The sequence below is a fragment of the Schistocerca americana genome, chromosome 4 (genome assembly GCF_021461395.2).
Source record: "Schistocerca americana isolate TAMUIC-IGC-003095 chromosome 4, iqSchAmer2.1, whole genome shotgun sequence".
Classification (NCBI taxonomy): Eukaryota; Metazoa; Arthropoda; class Insecta; order Orthoptera; family Acrididae; genus Schistocerca; species Schistocerca americana.
In genome coordinates, this window is record NC_060122.1 from 277,493,331 (window position 1) to 277,516,411 (window position 23,081).

The 23,081-nt window shown below is 43.1% G+C and overlaps 1 protein-coding gene across 1 annotated transcript in view; it reads right to left on the reverse strand.

Moving 5' to 3' along the window:
- Positions 1-17,240, reverse strand: part of LOC124613401 (carboxypeptidase B-like) — a 99,173-nt gene extending 81,933 nt beyond the window's left edge. The window contains exon 1 of the mRNA XM_047142104.1: positions 17,164-17,240. Coding sequence (XP_046998060.1) covers positions 17,164-17,240 — 77 coding nt within the window. The remainder of the gene's footprint in view (positions 1-17,163) is intronic.
- Between the last annotated feature and the right edge of the window lie 5,841 nt (positions 17,241-23,081).

Genomic DNA, 23,081 nt, shown 5'->3' on the forward strand with positions numbered 1-23,081 from the left:
ATGGCGTGTCATTCAGTGTCTGGAGAGAACTGGGGCCTTTTTTCCTCGCGCAGCGTTCTTATATATATAGCCGCGGTGCGGACGGCTAAGGGGACGCCTGATCTTTTCGGCTCTCCCGACTAGCCGCTGGGCTAGTAACGCACCACTTCAAGTTACATAATAATTTATAGCTTCTTTTGCTGATGGCCGAAGAAGCTCTTAATTTAAATGTGCATTCAGCACGCAGGTAAGTATTGATAATAAAATTTTGACGTGGCTAAGTTAAATATTCTGGGCGAGAGAATTAATTAAATTACACTGCACGCAGTAGATGAGCTCTGAACTGGCCCTTTTGAGATCCGCTATCGCTATAATTTTATAGGTATTAAAAAGAAACTTTACACATCTTCATAGTCATAGCGGACCTCCAACCTATTTAAATCTAAACATCCTAGCCTTATTTATTAGCCTACTTAATCTATCTTGCTTCCTTCAGTTTTGAGACGAAAACCACAAAATCATGAATTTCCACTAAAATTTTAATATGTGAAATCCGAAGTACTGTTTTTATTAAATCATTATGAAAGATGAATCTAAATATAAATTTTGAAGTCTCTAGCTCTTTTCTGTTGCGCCAATGATTTTTTCAGAAAAACGTCCAAATTTCGAAAATGACTTAAGTTATCGAACTGATATTTAACACACATTAATTTAGTATTATTCCTGACATGCTAGAAAAGTTTTAGTTCATTTGTTTGACTTTTAAGGTATTGCGCAACATTTATGACGTCAGAGCTAGTTACAGCAGACTGGCTGGCACACAATGGAAACTGATGTGAATTTACTACAGCATGAGTAGGCTGCTTCCCTACACGTTCGTTAACCCCTTTCCTTCAACCACCACCTAAGCTGTGAGTCGCCGGACATCGATCCGTCTCGATGCTCCCTTACACCAGGATTCTAACTTCACCAAACTGTAATCTTTCAACGGTATTACGGCGTACCTGGTAGTATGTAACTTTGATTCCTGTCTCAGTCATCACGAATCATATGCCAGGGATAATTCTATGATTTGGTTGCTCACTGAGCTCAAGAAACTTTCATGGAAGGTCTATAAGCTTTACAGCAACATCGTCCACATGACAAAGGAGGATTATGATTTGTACAAGAATACTGTTGACTTTAATATTTTTGGGTTGACATTAGACTGGAAAGCGGAAACTCCCCACAAGGACCATTGCCACCTAACGGCAGCTGCGTTGCAGCTCACAATGCATGCAACCTGAAGTATCAATTACAACGACACATACCAGTTTTTTTCGATAATTCGAGTGGGTATGATGTTCGGTTTATTGTTGAATACTTTACTGATTTCGCTATGAAAAGTGATTAAATTAAAAGGAAGGTCAGCGTTGGTCTTAATATTGATGTTTTATTGATAGCAGAATCGATTTTCGATCACATAGTGATCATCTTCGGTGCTGTACACATTAAACTCAGACACTGGTATCAAGTCATCAACAACCAAAACTGAGAAGTGATCTGTGTTTAATGTGTACAGCACCGAAGATGATCACTATGTGATCGAAAATCGATTCTGCTATCAATAAAACATCAATATTACGACCAACGCTGAACTTTCTTTTAATTTAACATATATGGTCGATGTGCACACAGCACTCCATGGAGTCGCCAATCAATAAAAGTGATTAAGTTAATGTCATACCTGAGTGCATCAAGAAATATGTATTATTATCTAAACGAATGACGTGTAGAATTATGCTACACTTCCTCGAGTCGCTACGTTTTAAGCAGGCAACACTCCACAAACTTGTTGAAACAATGTATCAAGGTGATATGCACATGATGCAATGTCCATTTCCCTATGATACAAGGTTTCAGCTTGTGACTAGGAACGGGATTTTTTCTTATGCGTATCTGAGTAGTATAGCAAAATTCGTTGAAACAAGATTATCTGGTATAATTGTACTCTCCAGTAATCTCACTGGTAATGCCATAACGGATGCAGAGTACGAGCATGTTGTGAATGTCTGGAAGGAATTTAATACCTCAACTTTGCGTGGATACGCAAAGCTGCACATGGTCACAGACGTACATTTGCTTGTGAATGTTTTTGTAAAATTCCAGACTGTATGCATGACCACATACAAAATCGAATTTGCCTTTTGTTACACAGAACTGAGGTTGTCTTGAGATGCAATGTTCAAGAAAACGAAGAAAACCATCAGACTATTGATCGATGTGGACATGTTTCTTTTCTTTGAGCGATGGATCCATGGGGTGCTTTGCCAATGTGTCCATAGGCACGCCAAGACAAAAAAAAAACCACAGATGGGTGAGATGTTCAGTGCATCCATTGAGCATAGTTGCGTCATGTATTTGGATGTGAATATCTCACACGAGCGCGCAATGCAACAACCGCTACCAATTGGTAGGTTTCAATGGGTGCCTGAAGAAGATCTCAGTGGATTAGGTGAGATATTTAAAAATGGTGGCATGTCAGATGATTCTGATATTGGGTGTGTTACAGACGCAGACCTCGCATATCCTGTTAGTATGCACGATGGACATGCTGATTTGCCCCTGTGTCCAGAGTGACTAGTTCTGCGAAATACAGGTTCCTTGCCTAAGCTGATGACAACGCTGGGGGACATGCAGAGGTATGTTATTCATTACTGTAACCTTCAGCAGTGTCTTCGGTTATGGATGGCTCTGGGTGGAATTAGATATGTTATCGCCTTCAACCAGGGACCCTGTTTGAAGGAGTATATTGATCTAAATACCACACCGAGGGCTTCCGTGACGTATGATTTCGAAATAGATTTTTTTTTCAAATTAATGAACAATGCGGTTTTTGGCAAAACTATGAAGAATTTAAAAAATCACTAAGATATTCTTATTAGGAGCGCATGGAGAGGGCGTTATGGTGTAAGGGAATACATCGCCAGACCAAATTTCAAATGGGTCAACATATTCAATAAGAACTTTGTTTCTGTGAAGATGCCGAAGGTTGCTGAAGAGTTCAAAAAACTTATCTGTGTGGTGATATGCATACTGGACCTACCCAAACTCCAAGTGTACCGTTTTCATTATGAGTTTGCGAAAACTCATTCAGATAGTCCGAAATTACTTTATATGGATACAGATAGCTTCATCTATTGGGTGAAGAAAGTTAATAAAAAAATGGTTCAAATGGCTCTGAGCACTATGGGACTCAACTGCTGAGGTCATTAGTCCCCTAGAACTTAGAACTAGTTAAACCTAACTAACCTAAGGACATCACAAACATCCATGCCCGAGGCAGGATTCGAACCTGCGACCGTAGCGGTCTTGCGGTTCCAGACTGCAGCGCCTTGAACCACACGGCCACTTCGGCCGGCGAAGAACGTTAATCCATATGAAGTAATTATGTACCACGTCTTCTGAATTCAACACATTCTTATACACAGCTGATAAACCTTATAGCATTGTTCCATGGAACAAGAAGATTATCAGCCTAATGAAAGGAATTCTGTAAACGCTCGGGTTTACACATCGATAAATTCTACATAGAACAAATCGGTAGAAACTCCAGCATAAGATATAAAGAGTACACCAAAGAAAGTGAAAACAATCCACCCAAGCCGGCCACTGAGGCCGAGCGATTCTAGGAGCTTCAGTCTGGAACCGCGCTGCTGCTACGGTCGCAGGTTCGAACCTGCCTCGGGCACCGATGTGCGTGCTGTCCTTAGGTTAGTTAGGTTTAAGTAGTTCTAAGTTCTAGGGGACTGATGACCTGAGATGTTAAGTCCCATAGTGCTCAGAGCCATTTGAACCAATCCACCCACATCTTATCAGTATTTACAGGGTGTTTCAAAAATGACCGGTATATTTGAAACGGCAATAAAAACCAAACGAGCAGCGATAGAAATACACCGTTTGTTGCAATATGCTTGGGACAACAGTACATTTTCAGGCAGACAAACTTTCGAAATTACAGTAGTTACAATTTTCAACAACAGATGGCGCTGCGGTCTGGGAAACTCTATAGTACGATATTTTCCACATATCCACCACGCGTAGCAATAATATGGCGTAGTCTCTGAATGAAATTACCCGAAACCTTTGACAACGTGTCTGGCGGAATGGCTTCACATGCAGATGAGATGTACTGCTTCAGCTGTTCAATTGTTTCTGGATTCTGGCGGTACACCTGGTCTTTCAAGTGTCCCCACAGAAAGAAGTCACAGGGGTTCATGTCTGGCGAATAGGGAGGCCAATCCACGCCGCCTCCTGTATGTTTCGGATAGCCCAAAGCAATCACACGATCATCGAAATATTCATTCAGGAAATTAAAGACGTCGGCCGTGCGATGTGGCCGGGCACCATCTTGCATAAACCACGAGGTGTTCGCAGTGTCGTCTAAGGCAGTTTGTACCGCCACAAATTCACGAAGAATGTCCAGATAGCGTGATGCAGTAATCGTTTCAGATCTGAAAAATGGGCCAATGATTCCTTTGGAAGAAATGGCGGCCCAGACCAGTACTTTTTGAGGATGCAGGGACAATAGGACTACAACATGGGGCTTTTCGGTTCCCCATATGCGCCAGTTCTGTTTATTGACGAAGCCGTCCAGGTAAAAATAAGCTTCGTCAGTAAACCAAATGCTGCCCACATGCATATCGCCGTCATCAATCCTGTGCACTATATCGTTAGCGAATGTCTCTCGTGCAGCAATGGTAGCAGCGCTGAGGGGTTGCCGCGTTTGAATTTTGTATGGATAGAGGTGTAAACTCTGGTGCATGAGACGATACGTGGACGTTGGCGTCATTTGGACCGCAGCTGCAACACGGCGAACGGAAACCCGAGGCCGCTGTTGGATCACCTGCTGCACTAGCTGCGCGTTGCCCTCTGTGGTTGCCGTATGCGGTCGCCCTACCTTTCCAGCACGTTCATCCGTCACGTTCCCAGTCCGTTGAAATTTTTCAAACAGATCCTTTATTGTATCGCTTTTTCGGTCCTTTGGTTACATTAAACCTCCGTTGAAAACTTCGTCTTGTTGCAACAACACTGTGTTCTAGGCGGTGGAATTCCAACACCAGAATCCTCTGTTATAAGGAAAAAACCATGTTGTCTACAGCACACTTGCACGTTGTGAACAGCACACGCTTACAGCAGAAAGACGACGTGCAGAATGGCGCACCCACAGACTGCGTTGTCTTCTATATCTTTCACATCACTTGCAGCGCCATCTGTTGTTGAAAATTGTAACTACTGTAATTTCGAAAGTTTGTCCGCCTGAAAATGTACTGTTGTTCCAAGCATATTGCAACAAACGATGTATTTCAATCGCTGCTCGTTTAGTTTTTATTGCCGTTTCAAATATACCGGTCATTTTTGAAACACCCTGTACAAACAGAAAAACGCAACGTAAAACCCATAAACGAAACACCAGAAATTCTCCATATTACGGAAAAGGGAGTAATCATGAACATCCTTGAGGGAATATAGACATATTCAAACGCATACAGCAACCTCATACATTTATGAATGAAAAAACTGACATAAAGAATATAAAGATCACAGAAAACACTATTCACATTATAAAGCAACAAATGGGTAAAGTAATAAATGAGAGACACTAAATAATACACATCCATACTAACAGCGATAACAACATGAATAGTATACGACGAAGACATAATAGTAAGAAAAAATTACAAATCATAGACAGCAACAAAATTGATACAGAAAAATAAAAATATAATACAAAACTCTAAACTGTAACTAAAACAAATTCCCGGCAAAGACATAAGTAGAACAAGTAAACTGTGTGTTCTGCCTTACGGCAGGTCTTGTCATGGGGGAAGCCTCGTCAGAGAGGTGCACCCCATGAGCGTCTATGGAAGTGATTCCAGTGGCGGTTGCCCGTTGCCTTCCACTGGTGATGATGAAATGATAATGAGGACAACACAACACCTAGTCCCTGAGCGGAGAAAATCTCCGACCCAGCCGGGAATCGATCCCGGGCCCCTTGGCGTGACAGACCGCCGCGCTGACCACTCAGCTATCGGCGCGGTCAATTAGAGCAGAAAATATAAAAAATATAAAAAAAGAACCAATATCCACACACCACTTAACTTGTAATGGTAACTATGTAAACATGTAATATCGCTGATCAACTGTCATTCAAGCTGTCAAGAGAAAAATAGCATATATAAAACCCGTCTAAAGTGAGATATACGTACATCTAAGCAGAAACTAACAATTCTACAGAAAGGCAGTACATAGCAACAACGATATTACATCTAAGGTAAAAACACCAAACGAAAGTTGTATAATAATAATAATTATATCTTTAGAGGACGTATTTTACACTGCAGGCCCCAAAGAACAGAAGTCTTTATCTTGAGCCGATGTAGAGCAAGGTACACGTAGTTTTCCGCGTTTTGAATAGCATCAAACTTGAAGATTCAACGCATCCACATGACCTCCTCGCCTTTGACGTAGCTGAGGGTTTGCGTGTGGTCAAATAATCGAAGCAATGCCACCATATATCTGTAGGGTATATCATGATCATCCCAGTGAGTTCCATGGCAGAAATGTTTTAACCACTTTGCACTCCTCCATCTCTTAAAACACTTTACATCCCTGCCACGCGGACTGGCCGCGCGGTTTGAGGCGCCATGTCACAGATTGCGAGGCCCCTCCCACCGGAGGTTCGAGTCCTCCCTCGGGAATGAGTGTGTGTGTTGTTCTTAGTGTAAGTTAGTTTAAATAGTGTGTAAGACTAGGGGCCGAAGACCCCAGCAGTTTGGTCCCTTAGGAATTCACACACATTTGAAAATTTGAACTTCAAATCCTTGAAAGACCTCGGAACGCATGATGAGAATGTCTCTATTGTACCAGCATCTTCTGTGCACACTATGAATGAAACATTTGTAAATATGAACAGCCCATACTCTTCATCGCAGAAGGTCTTAAAGTCCTCACTGATGTTCACACCCTGAGATTCCATTGCGTAATTCTTCAGGTATGACACAGCACTTGCTCATTTATACAGCTCATTGCATAACACTGTAAGTAGGCTGTTTATGTTTTCTTATTGGTAACGCCACGTAGCGCTCTATATGAAAAATCACTGGCTGTGCTGTGTGCAGTCTGTGGCTAGTTTGCATTGTTGTCTGCCATTGTAGTGTTAGGCAGCGGCAGCTGGATGTGAACAGCGCGTAGCGTTGCTCAGTTGGAGGTGAGCCGCCAGCAGTGGTGGATGTGGGGAGAGAGATGGCGGAGATTTGTAATTTGTCATGAACTGCTATATTTATACATGATGATATCAAGGTAAATACATTGTTTGTTCTCTATTAATATCTTTCATTTGCTAACTATCCCTATCAGTAGTTAGTGCCTTCAGTAGTTTGAATCTTTCATTTAGCTGGCAGTAGTGGCGCACCTGTATTGCAGTAGCTTGAGCAGCGAAGATTTTTGTGAGGTAAGTGATTTGTGAAAGGTATAGTTTAATGTTAGTCAGGGCCATTCTTTTGTAGGGATTTTTGAAAGTCAGATTGCGTTGCGCTAAAAAAAAATATTGTGTATCAGTTTAAGGACAGTCGTGTATAATTGTTCAAAGGGGACGTTTCAACACCAGTGAGTGGGCAACAGTTAGTCACCCACTACTCTGGTCCGGCAGAAATTTTCACATGTTACCGTTGATACATTTCAGTTCCCAAATGGGACTAACGTCATTAAAACCTTTGAACAACGACTGATTTTTCAGCCACCACATCTACCACCTGCAGACTCTTTGTATGGTGAGACACAGTCGCAAGAGCGAAGTGAACTTTAGGGAAACTCGAGGTTTATATAACTGTGTTCAATAATTCCAATCCTTATTTCTAACACTTATTTGCAGTCAGAAGTTGAACATGTTTTCAATTCTGGTTACAGATGCACACACATATCCTTATGTAGTATTTTCGATCTCTATGAACTAACCTACCCCAGTCACAGTACAGTCTCTGCAAATTTGAATGATTTGTTCAGACATGCAGCAACATCGAATTGCCAATCCAAATCCTTTATGCTGGTTTGTCAAGATCTTAGTTTATTAATTTCAGTTATTGTTAAATTTGTTTCTTGAGAGATCTGATTACTGCCAAATAATAAAATGATGTAATTGGTCTTTGTCAGATTTAGTAGTCAGACTCATTCCTTAACCATTGATTTGATGAGTGATAGTTTGCTGCTACTAAATACTTCAGGGCCACATTCAATCATCTAATTAAAATATCCACTTAAAGAACTCCACCCACTCATAGGCAAAGACAACAACCCATGTACATTTACACCAGCATATGCCTAATTGTGTAAAAATGTGACATAACTACCAAAATGAATAAAGCTATTTTTTTAAAAAGGCACCTTTATGTTTCTCATGTAACTTTCGACCTTTTTTAAATGTCACAAGACCTCCACTTGAAAATTACGAGATAGACCCAAGATGGTGGCTTCCAAAGTAGTCGCCATGTTGGTAATATAGCCTCGCAGTTCTTTGGATTTCAGGTCCGCTTGTTATGCAGACAACTGCTTTTTATCAAAACCGAAACATTTCTCCGAACGTTTATACAATAATCAGAGGGTTCTATTTATTCAGTTCTGTAAAATGTACTTATGTTTTAAACAGTAATTATTCTAACGAAAGAAGATAATAGAATAAGTGGAGAGCATGCGATGCCGAAACTACCATGCAATGACGTCTGGAGAAACGGTTGCAATGGCCACTACTTGTGATCACAAGCAGCTGCTCTCCATGCCACCAGTTCCTGCCAAATGGAGCCCACAATCTGAAGATGGCCCATTAAATTGCCCAAGTCGGTCATTTTAATAATTGAGATATTCCGCGATCTTGACTGTTTTTCCTAAATGATTCACTTGTGTTATCTTTAAAATGCTGCATCGATAGCAGGTTTAGTGGTCTGCAGTCAAACGACAGAGGTAATAGAACTTGTTATCAGGACAAATACGGCAATTAACATCATTATTGAGTACAGCTTCTTACAGCTGGTCTAAAGCATTTAATAGGTTTTGAGGACAATTACCTCAATGACTTTGTTATAGCAACTTTTGCTCTTTGCATGCAATGAGACCCGTGGTCTAGGGGTAGCGTCTTTGACGTCCTCAGCCACGGGTTCGCGCTTAACAATGCTTAAATTCTGAATAAAAACCATCAACAATGGCGGCCAAAGACTTCCGCCTTAAGAAGTCGCCCTCATTCTGCTTGCTAATGGCATGACAAAGAAGGTGGAGGAGCGGACAGAGGTTCAGGGAAGGCTCTTGCCCTTGGGGCGAGAAACTGAACCTAAAAGGCAGAAAAATCAGCAACGATCAACGACATGAGGATTCAAAAAGCAATGGAAACAGTGCGTTAGAGACGCATAATGTGTATTCACAGGACATGTGGTCTGTAACTGAAAAAGTGTAATGATGGTATCTCCAGTAGCAAAAGATTACGGACTAGTTGCCCATTCGGATGACTGGGAGCAGCTGCGAAAGAGAAGGTGACCATGAGAAAAAGTTCGAATAACAAACGAAAGGATAACGTTCTACGAGTCGCGGCATGGAAGAAGTTTGAAGGTGGTAGAGACTCTAGAAAACGTGAAAAGGGAAATGTTAGTGCTCAATCTAGATATAGCGAGAATCACTGAAGTGAAATGGAAAGAAAACATGGACCTCTGGTCATATGAGTTATACAGTGATATCAATAGCAGTAGAAAAAGATATAACAGGAGAAGGATTAGTTGTGAACAAGAAGATAGGACAGAGAGTGCGTTATCAGAATCGACAGCAAACCAACACTGACTTAGGTACAAGGAAGGTAACTGAGAAGGAACCATGGGTAACAGAAGAAATACTTCAATTCATCGATGAAAGAAGAAAGTGCAAAAATATACAGGGAAATTCAGGAATACAAAAATACAAGTCACTTTGGAATGAAACAAACAGGAAGTGCAGGGAAGCTAAGGCGAAATGGCTGCATGAAAAACGTGAACTCGAGATGGAAATAATTATCGAAAGGACTGTCAAGACAATCTTCAATTAAATTTAAAGCAAGGGTGCTCACATTAAGAACGCAAGAGGGATTCTACTGTTAAATGCAGAGGAGAGAGCGGATACGTGGAAAGAGTACACTGAAGGCCTCTATGTGCGGGAGGACTTGTCTGATGTGATAGGAGAAGCAATAGCAGTCGGTAGGGTAGAGACAGTCGATCCATTATTAGAATCACAATTTAAAAGAGGTTTGGTAGACTTAAGGTTAAATAAGGCACAAGTGATAGATAATATTCCATCGGAATTTCTGAAATCATGGGGAAATGACAACAAAACAACTATACTGTTGATGTGTAGAATGTGTGAGACTGGTGATATACCATCAGACTTTCTGAAAAGCGTCATTCACTCAATTCCGAGGATTGCAAGAAAAGAAAACTGCGAGAAACATCACACAATCAGCTTTGTAACTCATGCATCCAAGCTGCTGAGAACAATAATATGTAGAAGAATGGAAAAGAAGATTGAGGATCTGCTAGATGACGATCATTTTGGATTTAGGAAACGTAAAGGCACCAGAGAGGTAATTCTGACGTTGAGACTGGTAATGGAAGCAAGAATGAAGAAAAATGAAGACACGTTCATTGAATTTGTCGACCTGGAGAAAGCTTTCGACAATGTAAAGTGGTGCAAGGTGTTCGAAATACCGAGAAGAATAAGGGTAAGCTATAGGGAAAGACGGATAATATACCGTGTGTACAAGAACCGAGAGAGAACAATAAGTCTGGAAGACCAGGAACGAAGTACTCGGTTTAAAATGATTGTAAGACACGGATGCAGTCTTTCAGCACTACTCTTTAGTCTATACTTCTAAGAAGCTATTACAGAAATAAAATAAAAGTTCAATAATGGGATTAAAAATGGAGGTGAAGGGTCATGTATGATAATATTCTCTGATAATATTTCTATCCTCAGTGAAAATGAAGAAGAATTACAGGATCTGTTGAGTGAAATAAACAATCAAATGAGCACAAAATATGAACTGAGAGTAAATCGAAGTAAGAGAAAGGTAATGAGTAGTAGCAGAAATGAAAATACCGAGAAACTTAACATCAGAATTGGTGGTCACGAAGTAGATGAAGTTAAGGAATTCTGCTACCTAGGCAGCAAAACAACTCGTGACTGACAGAACAAGGAGAACATAAAAAGCAGACTAGTACTAGGAAAAAAGGGCAGAAAGGGCAGTCCTGGCCAAGAGAAGTCTGTTAGTATCAAACATAGGCCTTAATTTGGGAATGTACGTTTGGAGCACAGCATTGTACGGCAGTGAAACGTGGACATGGACTATAGGAAAACAGGGACAGAAGAGAATTGAAGGATTCGGAATGTGGTACGACAGAAGACTGTTGAAAGTTAGGGGACTGTCATAGGTAAGGAATGAGGAGGTTCTCTGCAGAATCCTCGAGGAAAGGAACGTATGGAAAACACTGACAAGAAGAAGTGTCAGGTTGACAGGACATGCGTTAAGGAGTCAGCGAATAACCTCCATGGTATTGGAGGGAACTCTAGAGGGTAAAAAATGTAGAGGGAGACCGAGATTTGAATACATCCAGCAAATAATTGAGGACGTAGATTGAAAGTGCTGCTCGGAGATGAAGGTTGACACGGGAGAGAATAATATTGACGGAACTTGTTCTAAGACGTGCCTTAGAAATACAACCAACGAACCAGTGAGGCAGAATCACCTTCAATTGTCTCATATAATTTGCTAGCTTCGACCACAGTAATATAACACACGTTCCATTCAACCTGTACTCAGTTACGAGATTGATATACTGCTATTCCTCTCTTCATATACATCCTCTAGCACAAGTACGATAACCGTTACATCTTGGTAGTTCTCCACAGTTGTAAGAGACACTGTGCGCTTTAACGCCGCCAGATTGGCTAGACAGTTTGCTCGTGCTGCTATTGAGACTTTCTCATATAACGAGAGATGGAAAAGTTTTCGGTGCGACGAACGTCACCAAACTGTTAGAATAGCTGTGTGGTTGAAGCTGAAAAGTATACTGGTCATGCCAGACCCTCAAGATCTGTCTTTATAAACGTCATAAAAATATTTCAAGAAACTCAAAGTGTGAAGACTAAAGTAAGCCAACAAAAAGGAACAGCAACAAATGAGAGAAATGCAGCTCATATTTTAGCAACGATAACACACAGGCCGCATGTCGCTTCGAGGAAACTTAATGTGCTAGTGGGATCAGGCATGCGAGTGTTCCACTGAATTTCATCCTTTCCACATTTCGCTCCATACAAAGCTCTGTAGTAGTGAACTTCAAAATCTGTTACCGTTCTCCGACTGCCATCATCGACAAATGCAAAATAATGCAGCGTTCCTATATTAGATTTTTCTTTGCGCATGAGGCATTGCGTACAAACCATGATCATATTAATCTACAGGTCAGTTGAAAGTGGCTTAGTTCGCAGCTCGTGGTCGTGTGGTAGCGTTCTCGTTTCCCGCGCCCGGGTTCCCGGGTTCGATTCCCGGCGGGGTCAGGGATTTTCTCTGCCTCGTGATGACTGGGTGTTGTGTGATGTCCTTAGGTTAGTTAGGTTTAAGTTGCCCTAAGTTCTAGGGGACTGATGACCATAGATGTTAAGCCCACAGTACTCAGAGCCATTTGAAGCATTTGAAAGTGGCTTAGAGAAGTGGACAAACAATGACCTTAGAACATTAACGTGTAATACAAGTTTATCAATAGGTGGTTTCTTAGTTCATTGATGGGACTCTAAGTAACGACAAGTAGCTTCAGGTCCTAGCAGACATACTGCTGCAGTTATTGGAAGACATCCCACTGTGCGTAAGGCAATCCTTGAGGTACAAGTGTGTATGATGGCCCATGAATTACGCGCAGATAATTAGAGAGCATGCGTAGAACGTTTTGACATCGTTTGGTCCATCGTTCGGGAAACAAAAAATGGCCTACACTTCTGGACCTTTATATGTGAGAAAATCTAACAGATCTGGAAGGAAACGTAGACGACTTCCGATGAAGTTAAATACGGTGAAACACTGCAGTGATCCGCGAGTATTGTCTGTCCGGAATCGCTTTCAGATGGTATCAATAATTCAGATCAACAATTTGAGCATCTGATGTGACAGTCGTAATAAGAAACACCATACCTGAATTACGTATTGTTCACATTTAGAACAGTAGCACAGATTTTTGTGTTATAATTTTTGCTGACAATAAGACAGGGCTGCGACACTATTATCTTGCTGCTGTTGTCAAGATCTATACATACTAGGCCCATAACTCTTCTTCGAAAGCTCCTACCAGTGCAAAAGAAAACGTACATAGTTCCATTAAAGAAATTGAGCTCATACTTCGGCCGCTATAACTTCGCGATAATGTCCGCTGTAAGTTATCTAAAGCCACAGCTAAAATTATTTAATCGTTCGGGATGTGTTTTGAGAGTCTATCCTAGTTACATTAACATACGAGTACTTCTTCTTTGACCTATTGTGCATAGAACGCATCACTTAGCTGCCCTGTTAGGTGGATACGTTTCCGGTCACCTCGAGTGTGGAGGCAATAGAACGCGAAGTGTATAGCTGAAAATTTTCTGTTAAATGTCTTTCGTGAGTAATGGGGACGAAATGTGGGTATCATGTTGCGTTAGTGATCACCCGCTTGTAACCAGACCAAGAATCTCATCGTTATACAGTATTTCAGAACCGTTGGTTTACTCTCTTCGACAACGCGAAAGAACTAGAACTGGAAGGGTGCAATGCAAGGAAAAAATGGCAATTAATATAGCAGTTATATTAAGCATATTACACGGGAGCACTCAGAATGAAGTTTCTGGAGGAAAACATGATTTATTGTTTAAGAAATGCATGAAACTCTTTCACACAATAACCTCATTTTTAAACAGCATGGGTATATCTCTTCTGTTCGCACATTACAAGGATCTCGTTGCGATGGCTGGTAGCAATATCTGAATCGATAGAAATCAAACGATATCAATCGGTGGCGACTTGTCCTTGATCGTTACCACCGTTAAATAGCAGAAGACGCTGGGTTTAAGGTGTCTGTAACTACTAAACCAAAGGTGGATGACAGACTTAACGACCACCGAAAAGTTGTGAGCAGTTGAATAATTGATTTATTCACACGTTCGGTTCCGGGGCACACTGTGTCGTCTGTTAGCTAAATTTGTCAGGTAGCGAAAAGCAGTCAAAGTTAGTCGATTTGACTCGATTCAAGAACTTCCATTAGTCACTTGGCTGAGAATATTCTTTGAATGTACGAGGGTCACTCCAAAAGAAATGCACACTATTTTTTTAAAAATCCATCTTTTATTCTACATGTTTGAAAGTTGAACAGTGTGTAGATACATTCTTCAAGAACAATCTTTTAATTTCTCCACATAATTTCCATCCATCTCAACTGCCTTGCGCCATCTTGGAACCAGTGCCTGTATACCCACACGGTAAAATTCTGAACCCACCTGTTGGAGCCACTGTCTGGCAGCGTGCGCAAGGGAGTCATCATCTTCAAACCTTGTTCCACGAAGAGAGTGTTACAGTTTCCCAAAGAGATGATAGTCACATGGAGCCAGGTCAGGACTGTAAGGCGGGTGTTTCAGTGTTGTCCATCCCAGTTTTTTGTGATCGCTTCCATGGTTTTTTGATGGACATGTGACCGTGCATTGTCGTGCAACAGCAAAACATCCTGCTTTTGCCGATGTGGTCGAACACGACTCAGTCGAGCCTGAAGTTTCTTCAGTGTCGACATATATGCATCAGAATTTATGGTGGTTCCACTTGGCATGTTGTCAACAAGCGAGAGTCCTTCAAAATCGAAAAACACTGTAGCCATAACATTTCCAGCAGAAGGTGTGGTTTTGAATTTTTTTTCTTGGATGAATTTGCATGATGCCACTCCATTGATTGCCTCTTCATCTCTGATGAAAAATGATGGAGCCATGTTTCATCACCTGTCACAATTCTTCCAAGAAATTCATCTCCAACATTCTCGTACTGTTCCAAAAGTTCGCTGCATGCCGTTTTTCTTGTTTTTTTGTGAGCCACTGTCAACATCCTGAGAACCTATCTGGCACAAACCTTTTTTAACGTCAACACCTTCAGTATTCTGCAAACACTTCCTTCCCCTATCCCAACGTAGCGTGACAGTTCCTTCACTGTGATGCGTCTGTCAGCAGTCACCAACTCGTTAACTCTCTGCACATTGTCTGGAGTGTGGTCAGTACGAGGCCTGCCGCTGCGAGGACAATCCTCAATATTGCCGTGCCCGCTTTCATCACGTAACCTGCTTGCCCACCGACTAACTGTACTGCGCTCGACAGCAGCATCTCCATACACCTTTTTCAAGCTCTTGTGGATGTTTGCCACTGTCTTTTTTTCACAGCACAGGAATTCTATGACAGCACGTTGCTTCTGACGAACGTCAACTGTAGCAGCCATCTTAAAGACGTCCTGTGACGGCGCCACTGACGGGAACGGGTTGAACTAAGTATGAAAAGAAGTGGGAAGAATGTATCTACACACTGTAAAACTTGCACGCATCCAGAATGAAAACTGTATTTTTACAAAAATAGTGTGCATTTCTTTTGAGTGACCTTCGTACGAATAGCAACGAGCCGGCCGCGGTGGTCTAGCGGTTCTAGGCGCTCAGTCCGGAACCGCGCGACTGCTACGGTCGCAGGTTCGATTCCTGCCTCGGGCATGGATGTGTGTGATGTCCTTAGGTTAGTTAGATTTAAGTAGTTCTAAGTTCTAGGGGACTGATGACCACAGATGTTAAGTCCCATAGTGCTCAGAGCCATTTGAATAGCAACAAAGTGTGTGTTATACCAGTTTTACGCGAGCGAATTTCTGGCTAAACTCTACTCGCAGTGCGCGCGCCTTTCGTGCTTGCGCGTATATTGGCAACCAACAACGACGAGAATGTGTCTGTGACTTCAATGAACTATAGATAGTGCCGAGTATGCTGCACGTTGCGCATGCGCAGAGACAAGGGACTATGCCGGCATATACTAACATCGAAAGTTATAACGTATTCTGATAGAGCTCACACCTATTATGGAAATAGATTTTATGCTTTTTGGTCTTCTTAATTTTTTAATGTGTTATGTGACGTGTTTTCGTGGCACATTGAAAAGTTACCAATGTTCCTGTTTTTTGTTGTTTTCCTGCGAGTGTTCTTTCTACAAGAGAGACGACGTATCGGGAAACAATTTTATTTGATTTTTACAGAGAAAGAAACTACACTACGCATAAATAAGAACGTAAACAGATATACATGTTTTAATGAAAATTATTTTGACAGCGAGAAAGATAATTTTCGTTGTTATTTGGCACTTAGAAAACATGATACAAAAGTTAAAGCAAAAAGGTGCTATTTAGTGCATTACATATATTATCTGGTGTGTTTGGTTCAAATGGCTCTGAGCACTATGGGACTTGACTTCTAAGGTCATCAGTCCCCTAGAACTTAGAACTACTTAAACCTAACTAACCTAAGGACAGAACACACATTCATGCCCGAGGCAGGATTCGAACCTGCGACCGTAGAGGTCGCGCGGCTCCAGACTGTAGCGCCTAGAACCGCTCGGCCACCTCGGCCGGCTCTGGTGTGTTTGTAAGAACGTATATATTTTCTCGAGCAAAAACGTGTATATGTTCTGAAATGTTTGGATGACACTTAACCTATTATTTCAGTTCTCAGGAGAGTGAACAATTCACTAAACAATCTTTGACAAGAACTTCCACAACGAATTCTCCTTTGGCCATTAATAAATCCTATTGTCATTGCTTGTTCCTACATTTTATTCCTATGTTTCGATTTTTCCGTAATAAGATAGCCCCTCATAACCTCACTTTCACCACTGAGTTGCCAAAGTGCACAGCAGACAGCTCTCGCAATATCGCCCATTTCGGTGCGAAATTGACTACTCAAAACAGACGATACTCAGTAGAGGAATAAAGCGCCAGGGGCACTGCAGTATACGCACTTGTCTCGAGAAGCCAACTGAGATAAGAAAGTCGATACTGTAGAAGAGGCTTAGACGGACCGCCGCGGCAGGTAGCGTAACACTGGCGAGACTCACCCACTGTAGGGGACGGCTGCCAGCGCAGGCGCTAGAAGCGCAGCCAGCGGCAGCAGACACAGTGCAGAGGCGCGCATCCTGTCGTGTGGTAACCTCGCCGCCCGCCCTCCGCGTATATACCCATCCTTATCTCGTTCCTAGCCTCTAATTATCCACTTCATTTAGTGCCATATTTAAGAGCTCTCAACAACTGATGCAAACCCTCTTTATATTTTCTATATACCGATGAGCCGAAACATTATAATCACTTTTAAACGCGAAAATGCTGACACGCATAGGGAAATCCACTTACCGATGGTTATGACCACCGCTTGGAAAAGAGCATCTCGGATACGAAGAATCTGTTCCGCTTTTCGTGAGCTACAGTCTTAAGCTTCTGTGGAAAATAGGTGAAGGACCGTGAAACCATGAGTAGCTCACTCTGACTTCCAAGCCTCATCACAGAACGTGGATGTCGGAGGCTTGCCGGCACTGTGGAGTAGTATGGGCGGCGTTTGTGGCAGATCTTACGGCAGAATACAATTTTGGTGCAGTTACTTTTCAGAGAACACCACACAGCGCACAAGAGTGGACCACCGATCAATGAAAACGAGTCCCCTGGTCGGATAAATCACATTTATAGTTATACCACATTGATGGTCGTGACCGGACACTGCGTCTTTCAGCTGAATGGCTTCTTGAGACAATATATCGTGGCATGGACGCACGCTGATGGGGGTGGTATACTGACGCGCCTAAAGTCATGGGATAGTGATATGCACACTTACAGATAGCGTTAGTATCACGTTCACAAGGTATAAAATGACAGTGCATTAGCAAAGCTGTCATTTCTACTCGGGTGATTCATGTGAAAAGTGTCTCACATGATGATGGCCGCGGGACGTGAATTAACAGACTTTCAGAGCGGGATGGAAGTTGGAGCTAGACACATCGGACGTTCCACTTCGCAAAGTTAGGAAATTCAATATTCCGAGATCCACAGTGTGAAGAGCATGCCTAGAATACCAAATTTCAGGCATTACCTCTAACCACGGACAACACAGTGGCCGACGGCCTTCACTTAACGACCGACAGCAGCGGCGTTTCGTGCAGTTTTCAGTGCTAGCGGACAAAAACACTGCGTGAAATAACAGCAGGAATCAATGTGGGACGCACAACGAACGTGTATGTTGTGACAATGTGGAGAAATTTGGCGTCAATGGGCCGTGGCAACAGATGACTGACGCGAATGCACGACATCGCCTGCAGCGCCTCTCCTGAGCTCCTGACTGTATCGCTTGGAGCATAGTAGATTGGAAAACCGTTGCCTGGTCGGACGAGTCCCCATTACAGTCGGTATGAGCTGGTGGAAACGTTCGAGTGTGGCGTAGACTCCACAAAGCCATGGCTCTGTGCAAGCTGGTGGTGGCTCCACGATGCTGTGGGCGGTGCTCACAAGTAATGGACTGGGTCCTTGGAGACCATTTGTAGCCATTCAGGGACTTCATGTTCCCAAACAATGATGGAATTTTTATGGATGGCAATGCTCCATGTCACTGGGCCACAGTTGTTTGCAGTTGGTTTTAAGAACATTCTGGACAATTCGAGCGAATGGTTTGGCCCCGAGATAGTATGTCATGAAGCCCATCAACTTTTATGGGACATAATTGAGAGGTTAGTTCGTGCACAAAATCCTGCACCGATAACACTTTCGCAACCATGGACGGCTGTAGAGGCACGATAGCTCACTGTTTCTCCAGGGAACTTCCAGTGACTTGTTGAGTATATGCAACGTGGAGTTGCTGCACTACGGCGGACAAAAGGAGGTCTGCCACGATATTAGGAGGTATCCCGTGACTTTTGTCAGCTTGGTGATACGCTGTTATCCAGTTGAACGGCTGCTTGAGACATACACTATGTGACCAAAAGTATCTTGACCCCCACAAACATACGTTTTTTATATTAGGTGCATCTTGCTGCCACCTACTGCTACGTACTTCATATCAGCGACCTCAGTAGTCATTAGACATCGTGATAGAGTGGAATGGGGCACTCCGTGGAACTCACGGGCTTCGAACGTAGTCAAGTGATTTGGATGTCACTTGTGTCTTACATCTGTAAGCGAGATTTACACACTCCTAAACATCCCTAGGTCCACTGTTTCCGGTGTGATAGTGACGTCGAAACGTGAAGGGACACGTACAGCACAAAAGCGTACAGGCCGACTTCGTTTCTTGACTAACAGAGACCGCTGACAGTTGAAGAGGGTCGAAATGTGTAATAGGCAGACATCTACCCAGACCATCGCAGAGGAGTTCTAAACTGCATCAGGGTCCACTACAAGTACTATGGCAGTTAGGCAGGAGGTGAGAAAACTTGGATTTCAGGGTCGAGCGGCTGCTCACAAGCCACACATCACGCCGGTAAACACCAATCGACGCCTCGCTGAGTGTAAGTAGCGTAAATATTGGATGACTGAAGAGTGCAAAAACGTTGTGTGGAGTGAGCAATCACGGTATACAATGTGGCGATCCGATGGCAGGGAGTGGGTATGGCGAATGCCCGGTGAACGTCGTCTGCCAGCATGTGCAGAGCCGACAGTAAACTTCGGAGGCGGTGGTGTTATGGTGTGGTCGTGTTTTTCATGGAGGGGGCTTGCCCCCCTTGTTGTTTTGCGTGGCACTGTCACAGCACAGGCCTACATTGATGTTCTAAGCACCTTCTTGCTTCCCACTGTTGAAGAGCAATTGAGGGAAAGTGACTGCATCTTTCAACACCTGTTCATAATGCACGGTCTGTGGCGGAGTGGTAACACGACAATAACGTCCCTGTGATGGACTGGCCTGCACATAGTCCTCACCTCTATCCTATAGAACACCTTTGGGATGTTTTGGAACGCCGACTTCGGGCCAGGCCTCACCGATCGACATCGATACCTCTCCTCAGTGCAGCTCTCCGTGAAGAATGGTTTGCCATTCCCGAAGAAACCTTCCAGCACCTGATTGAACGTATGCCTTCGAAAGTGGAAGCTGTCATGGAGGATAAGGGTGGGCCAACACCAAACTGAATTCCAGCATTACGGATGGAGTGCACCATGAACTTGTAAGTCATTTTCAGCCAGGTGTCCGGATACTTCTGATCACATAGTGTATATCGTGCCACAGAAACTTGCAGATGGGGGCACTGTTTACTATGTGGGGCAGTTAAATGGACTTCCGGGGAACCTGTGGTAGTAATCGAAGGCACTATGAAAGATGAGAAGCGTGTAAACACTACTGCGGACCACCTGCATCCCTTTACGGTTGATGTCTCCCTCGACGGTGATGACATCTTCCAGCAGGGTAACTGTCAGTGACACGAGGCCAGAGTCGTACTACAGTGCTTTGAGGCTTGTGATGATTAAGTAGCGTTGTTTTCCTCGCCACCAGACTGGCCTGATCTTTAAGATCTGGAATAGATCTTGGACGTCATCAAGAAATGGTGTGACCTGTGTGGAGACATGTGACGCCACGTACCTCCCTAAACCTGTCAAGGAGTTGTCGAACTTATGCCCGCAGAATCGCTATTTTACAAAGTTGGATATACACGCTATTATAACCCTTTGACTACCAATGGGACGTTTGATCCCCTACGATAAGTTTCTAGAGAACCAACTGGAATCTGTTGCATTTTATTGCTAGGTATGTGTCCCACTTTTAAAAGGAAACTTACTATTTGTTAGCAGAGTTTTTATAGTTGCAGATTGCACCTGTAGGCTGCGCTGTTCTCTAGTGCCACTGTTCAAAATGTTCAAATGTGTGTGAAATCTTATGGGACTTAACTGCTAAGGTCATCAGACCCGAAGCTTATACACTACTTAACCTAAATCATCGTAAGGACAAACACACACACCCATGCCCGACGGCGGACTCGAACCTCCGCCGGGACCAGCCGCACAGTCCAGGACTGCAGTGCCTCAGACCGCTCGGCTAATCCCGCGCAGCTGCCATTGTTAATCCTCACCATCGTATCATCACCTCGAATCATCGAATTAGTTCGCACCTGCAGATAAGCAACCCAATTACCAGATTCGCAAAGCGGACTGCATTTGCGTCTTTACGGATGCATCGTGATAGACGTCGTGGGGTTGGCACATTACAGAAACGGACGTCGTAGGTTGGGCAGATTCGTTAAACAGAACAGTAGGCGACCTGTGGCGGAACTAACATCAGAGATTAATTCTGGGCGGTATACAGCTGTGCCCGAATATACAGTGCACCGAATACTCCTAACGATGGGCCTTCAGATCCATGTACTCCCGATGTTAACACCACGACATCGGCTACTGCGACTGAAATGGGCACGTGGCCATCGGCACTGGACGTTGGTGCAGTGGCAGAGCTTTGCATTGTCTCATGAATCCCGATACCCTCTTCATCATGCCAACGGGAGGAGGCGAATCCGTCGTCTTCCGGGGTAACAGCTCCTTGACACCTGTACCGCGGGACGGAGAAAACTTGGCAGCAGCTACATTATGCTCTGGGGAAAATTCATGCGGTGGACATCCACTGGTCCAGTGGCGCTCATGCAGAGGACCATGGCAGCCAAGGAATATCGTACAATGGTTGCAGGCAACGTACACCACTTCATGACGGTCAAGTTTCGTGCTAGCAATGGTATTTTTCAACAAGATAACAAGATAATGCGTCATGTCACACACCTAGGAGTGTGATAGAGTGGTTCGAGAAACACAGTGGCGAGTTCAGATTATGTGCTAGTCCCCCAAACTCGCCAGATATGGACCCAATCGAACACATCTAGGATGTGGTTGAACGTAGCATCAGAGTTCATCGCCCGCCTCTCCGGAATTTATGCGCGTTAGGTGATTTATGTGTGCAGATGTGATGACGACTCCCTCCAGTGCCCTACCAAGGCCACATCTCTTCATGCCATGACGTGTCGCCGCTGTTATCCGTGCCAAAGGTGGACAAACCGGGTTTAGGTAGGTGGTCATAATGTTCTGGCTGGTGTCTTGCAGTTACTATTAATCAATTACGCTGAGGAAACCTCAGCACACGAGTCATCAGTACACAGAAACTGTCTGAAAATAAAAAAAAAGGACAAATAATGTGTGTGTGTGGGTTGAGTTCTGAAAGAAGTGATTACAGAGTTCACCTTCAGCTAGCATACATCCAGTTTCAAATTTGTACTGGAGGTGAGCATTCAGTCAAACGTCCGACGCGTGATATTAACGTGACGCATATTAGAATGTTATATCGAAAAGTAAGTACGGGAAGAATGTTTCATCATATCGTCTGATATGGCTAACAATCATCTCTCGTGTTAGACTTCGCCCTCCTACGCGACAGACACATTAATGATAAGGCTATAAAAAAAGTAAAGAAGTTCAAGGCTCTAAATAATGCTATTAACGGCACATAGAATGCTAACTCTTATCTCTACGTCAGACGATGCCTTTGGTTAAATATTTGGTAATTTGAAGAAACCATTATCTCAACTATCAAGCAAAATTACATACGAGCTAGTTTTTACTGAGAGCAACTTACGCTCAGAACAAAGCGGTGTCCGAGCAGCTCGCATACTGAATTCATTACTTATGAAGTTTTTGCAGTGTGAAGCGACTTTACCTTCAACATATGAGTATTTTTACTGATGGAAATCAAGAATAATCACTAACTGCATCTTTTGCTGTGAGTAGTTTAAGGTTTGAGCTACAAATCAGACAAAAACATGTGTTTACTAACATCGATCACAGATATATTGGTATGTGCACCGCGCCTTTTTTTAATGTAATGGTGTCCACTACGATCTTTTGAGGGCGTTACCCCTCTGCTCCCTTGGTATTGCTACGATTAAGCGAGATTTGAATGTACTTTGTTCATCGTTACCATAATACTGACATAAACATTGCGCTATTTATTCTTCGGCGTTTTGCGTTA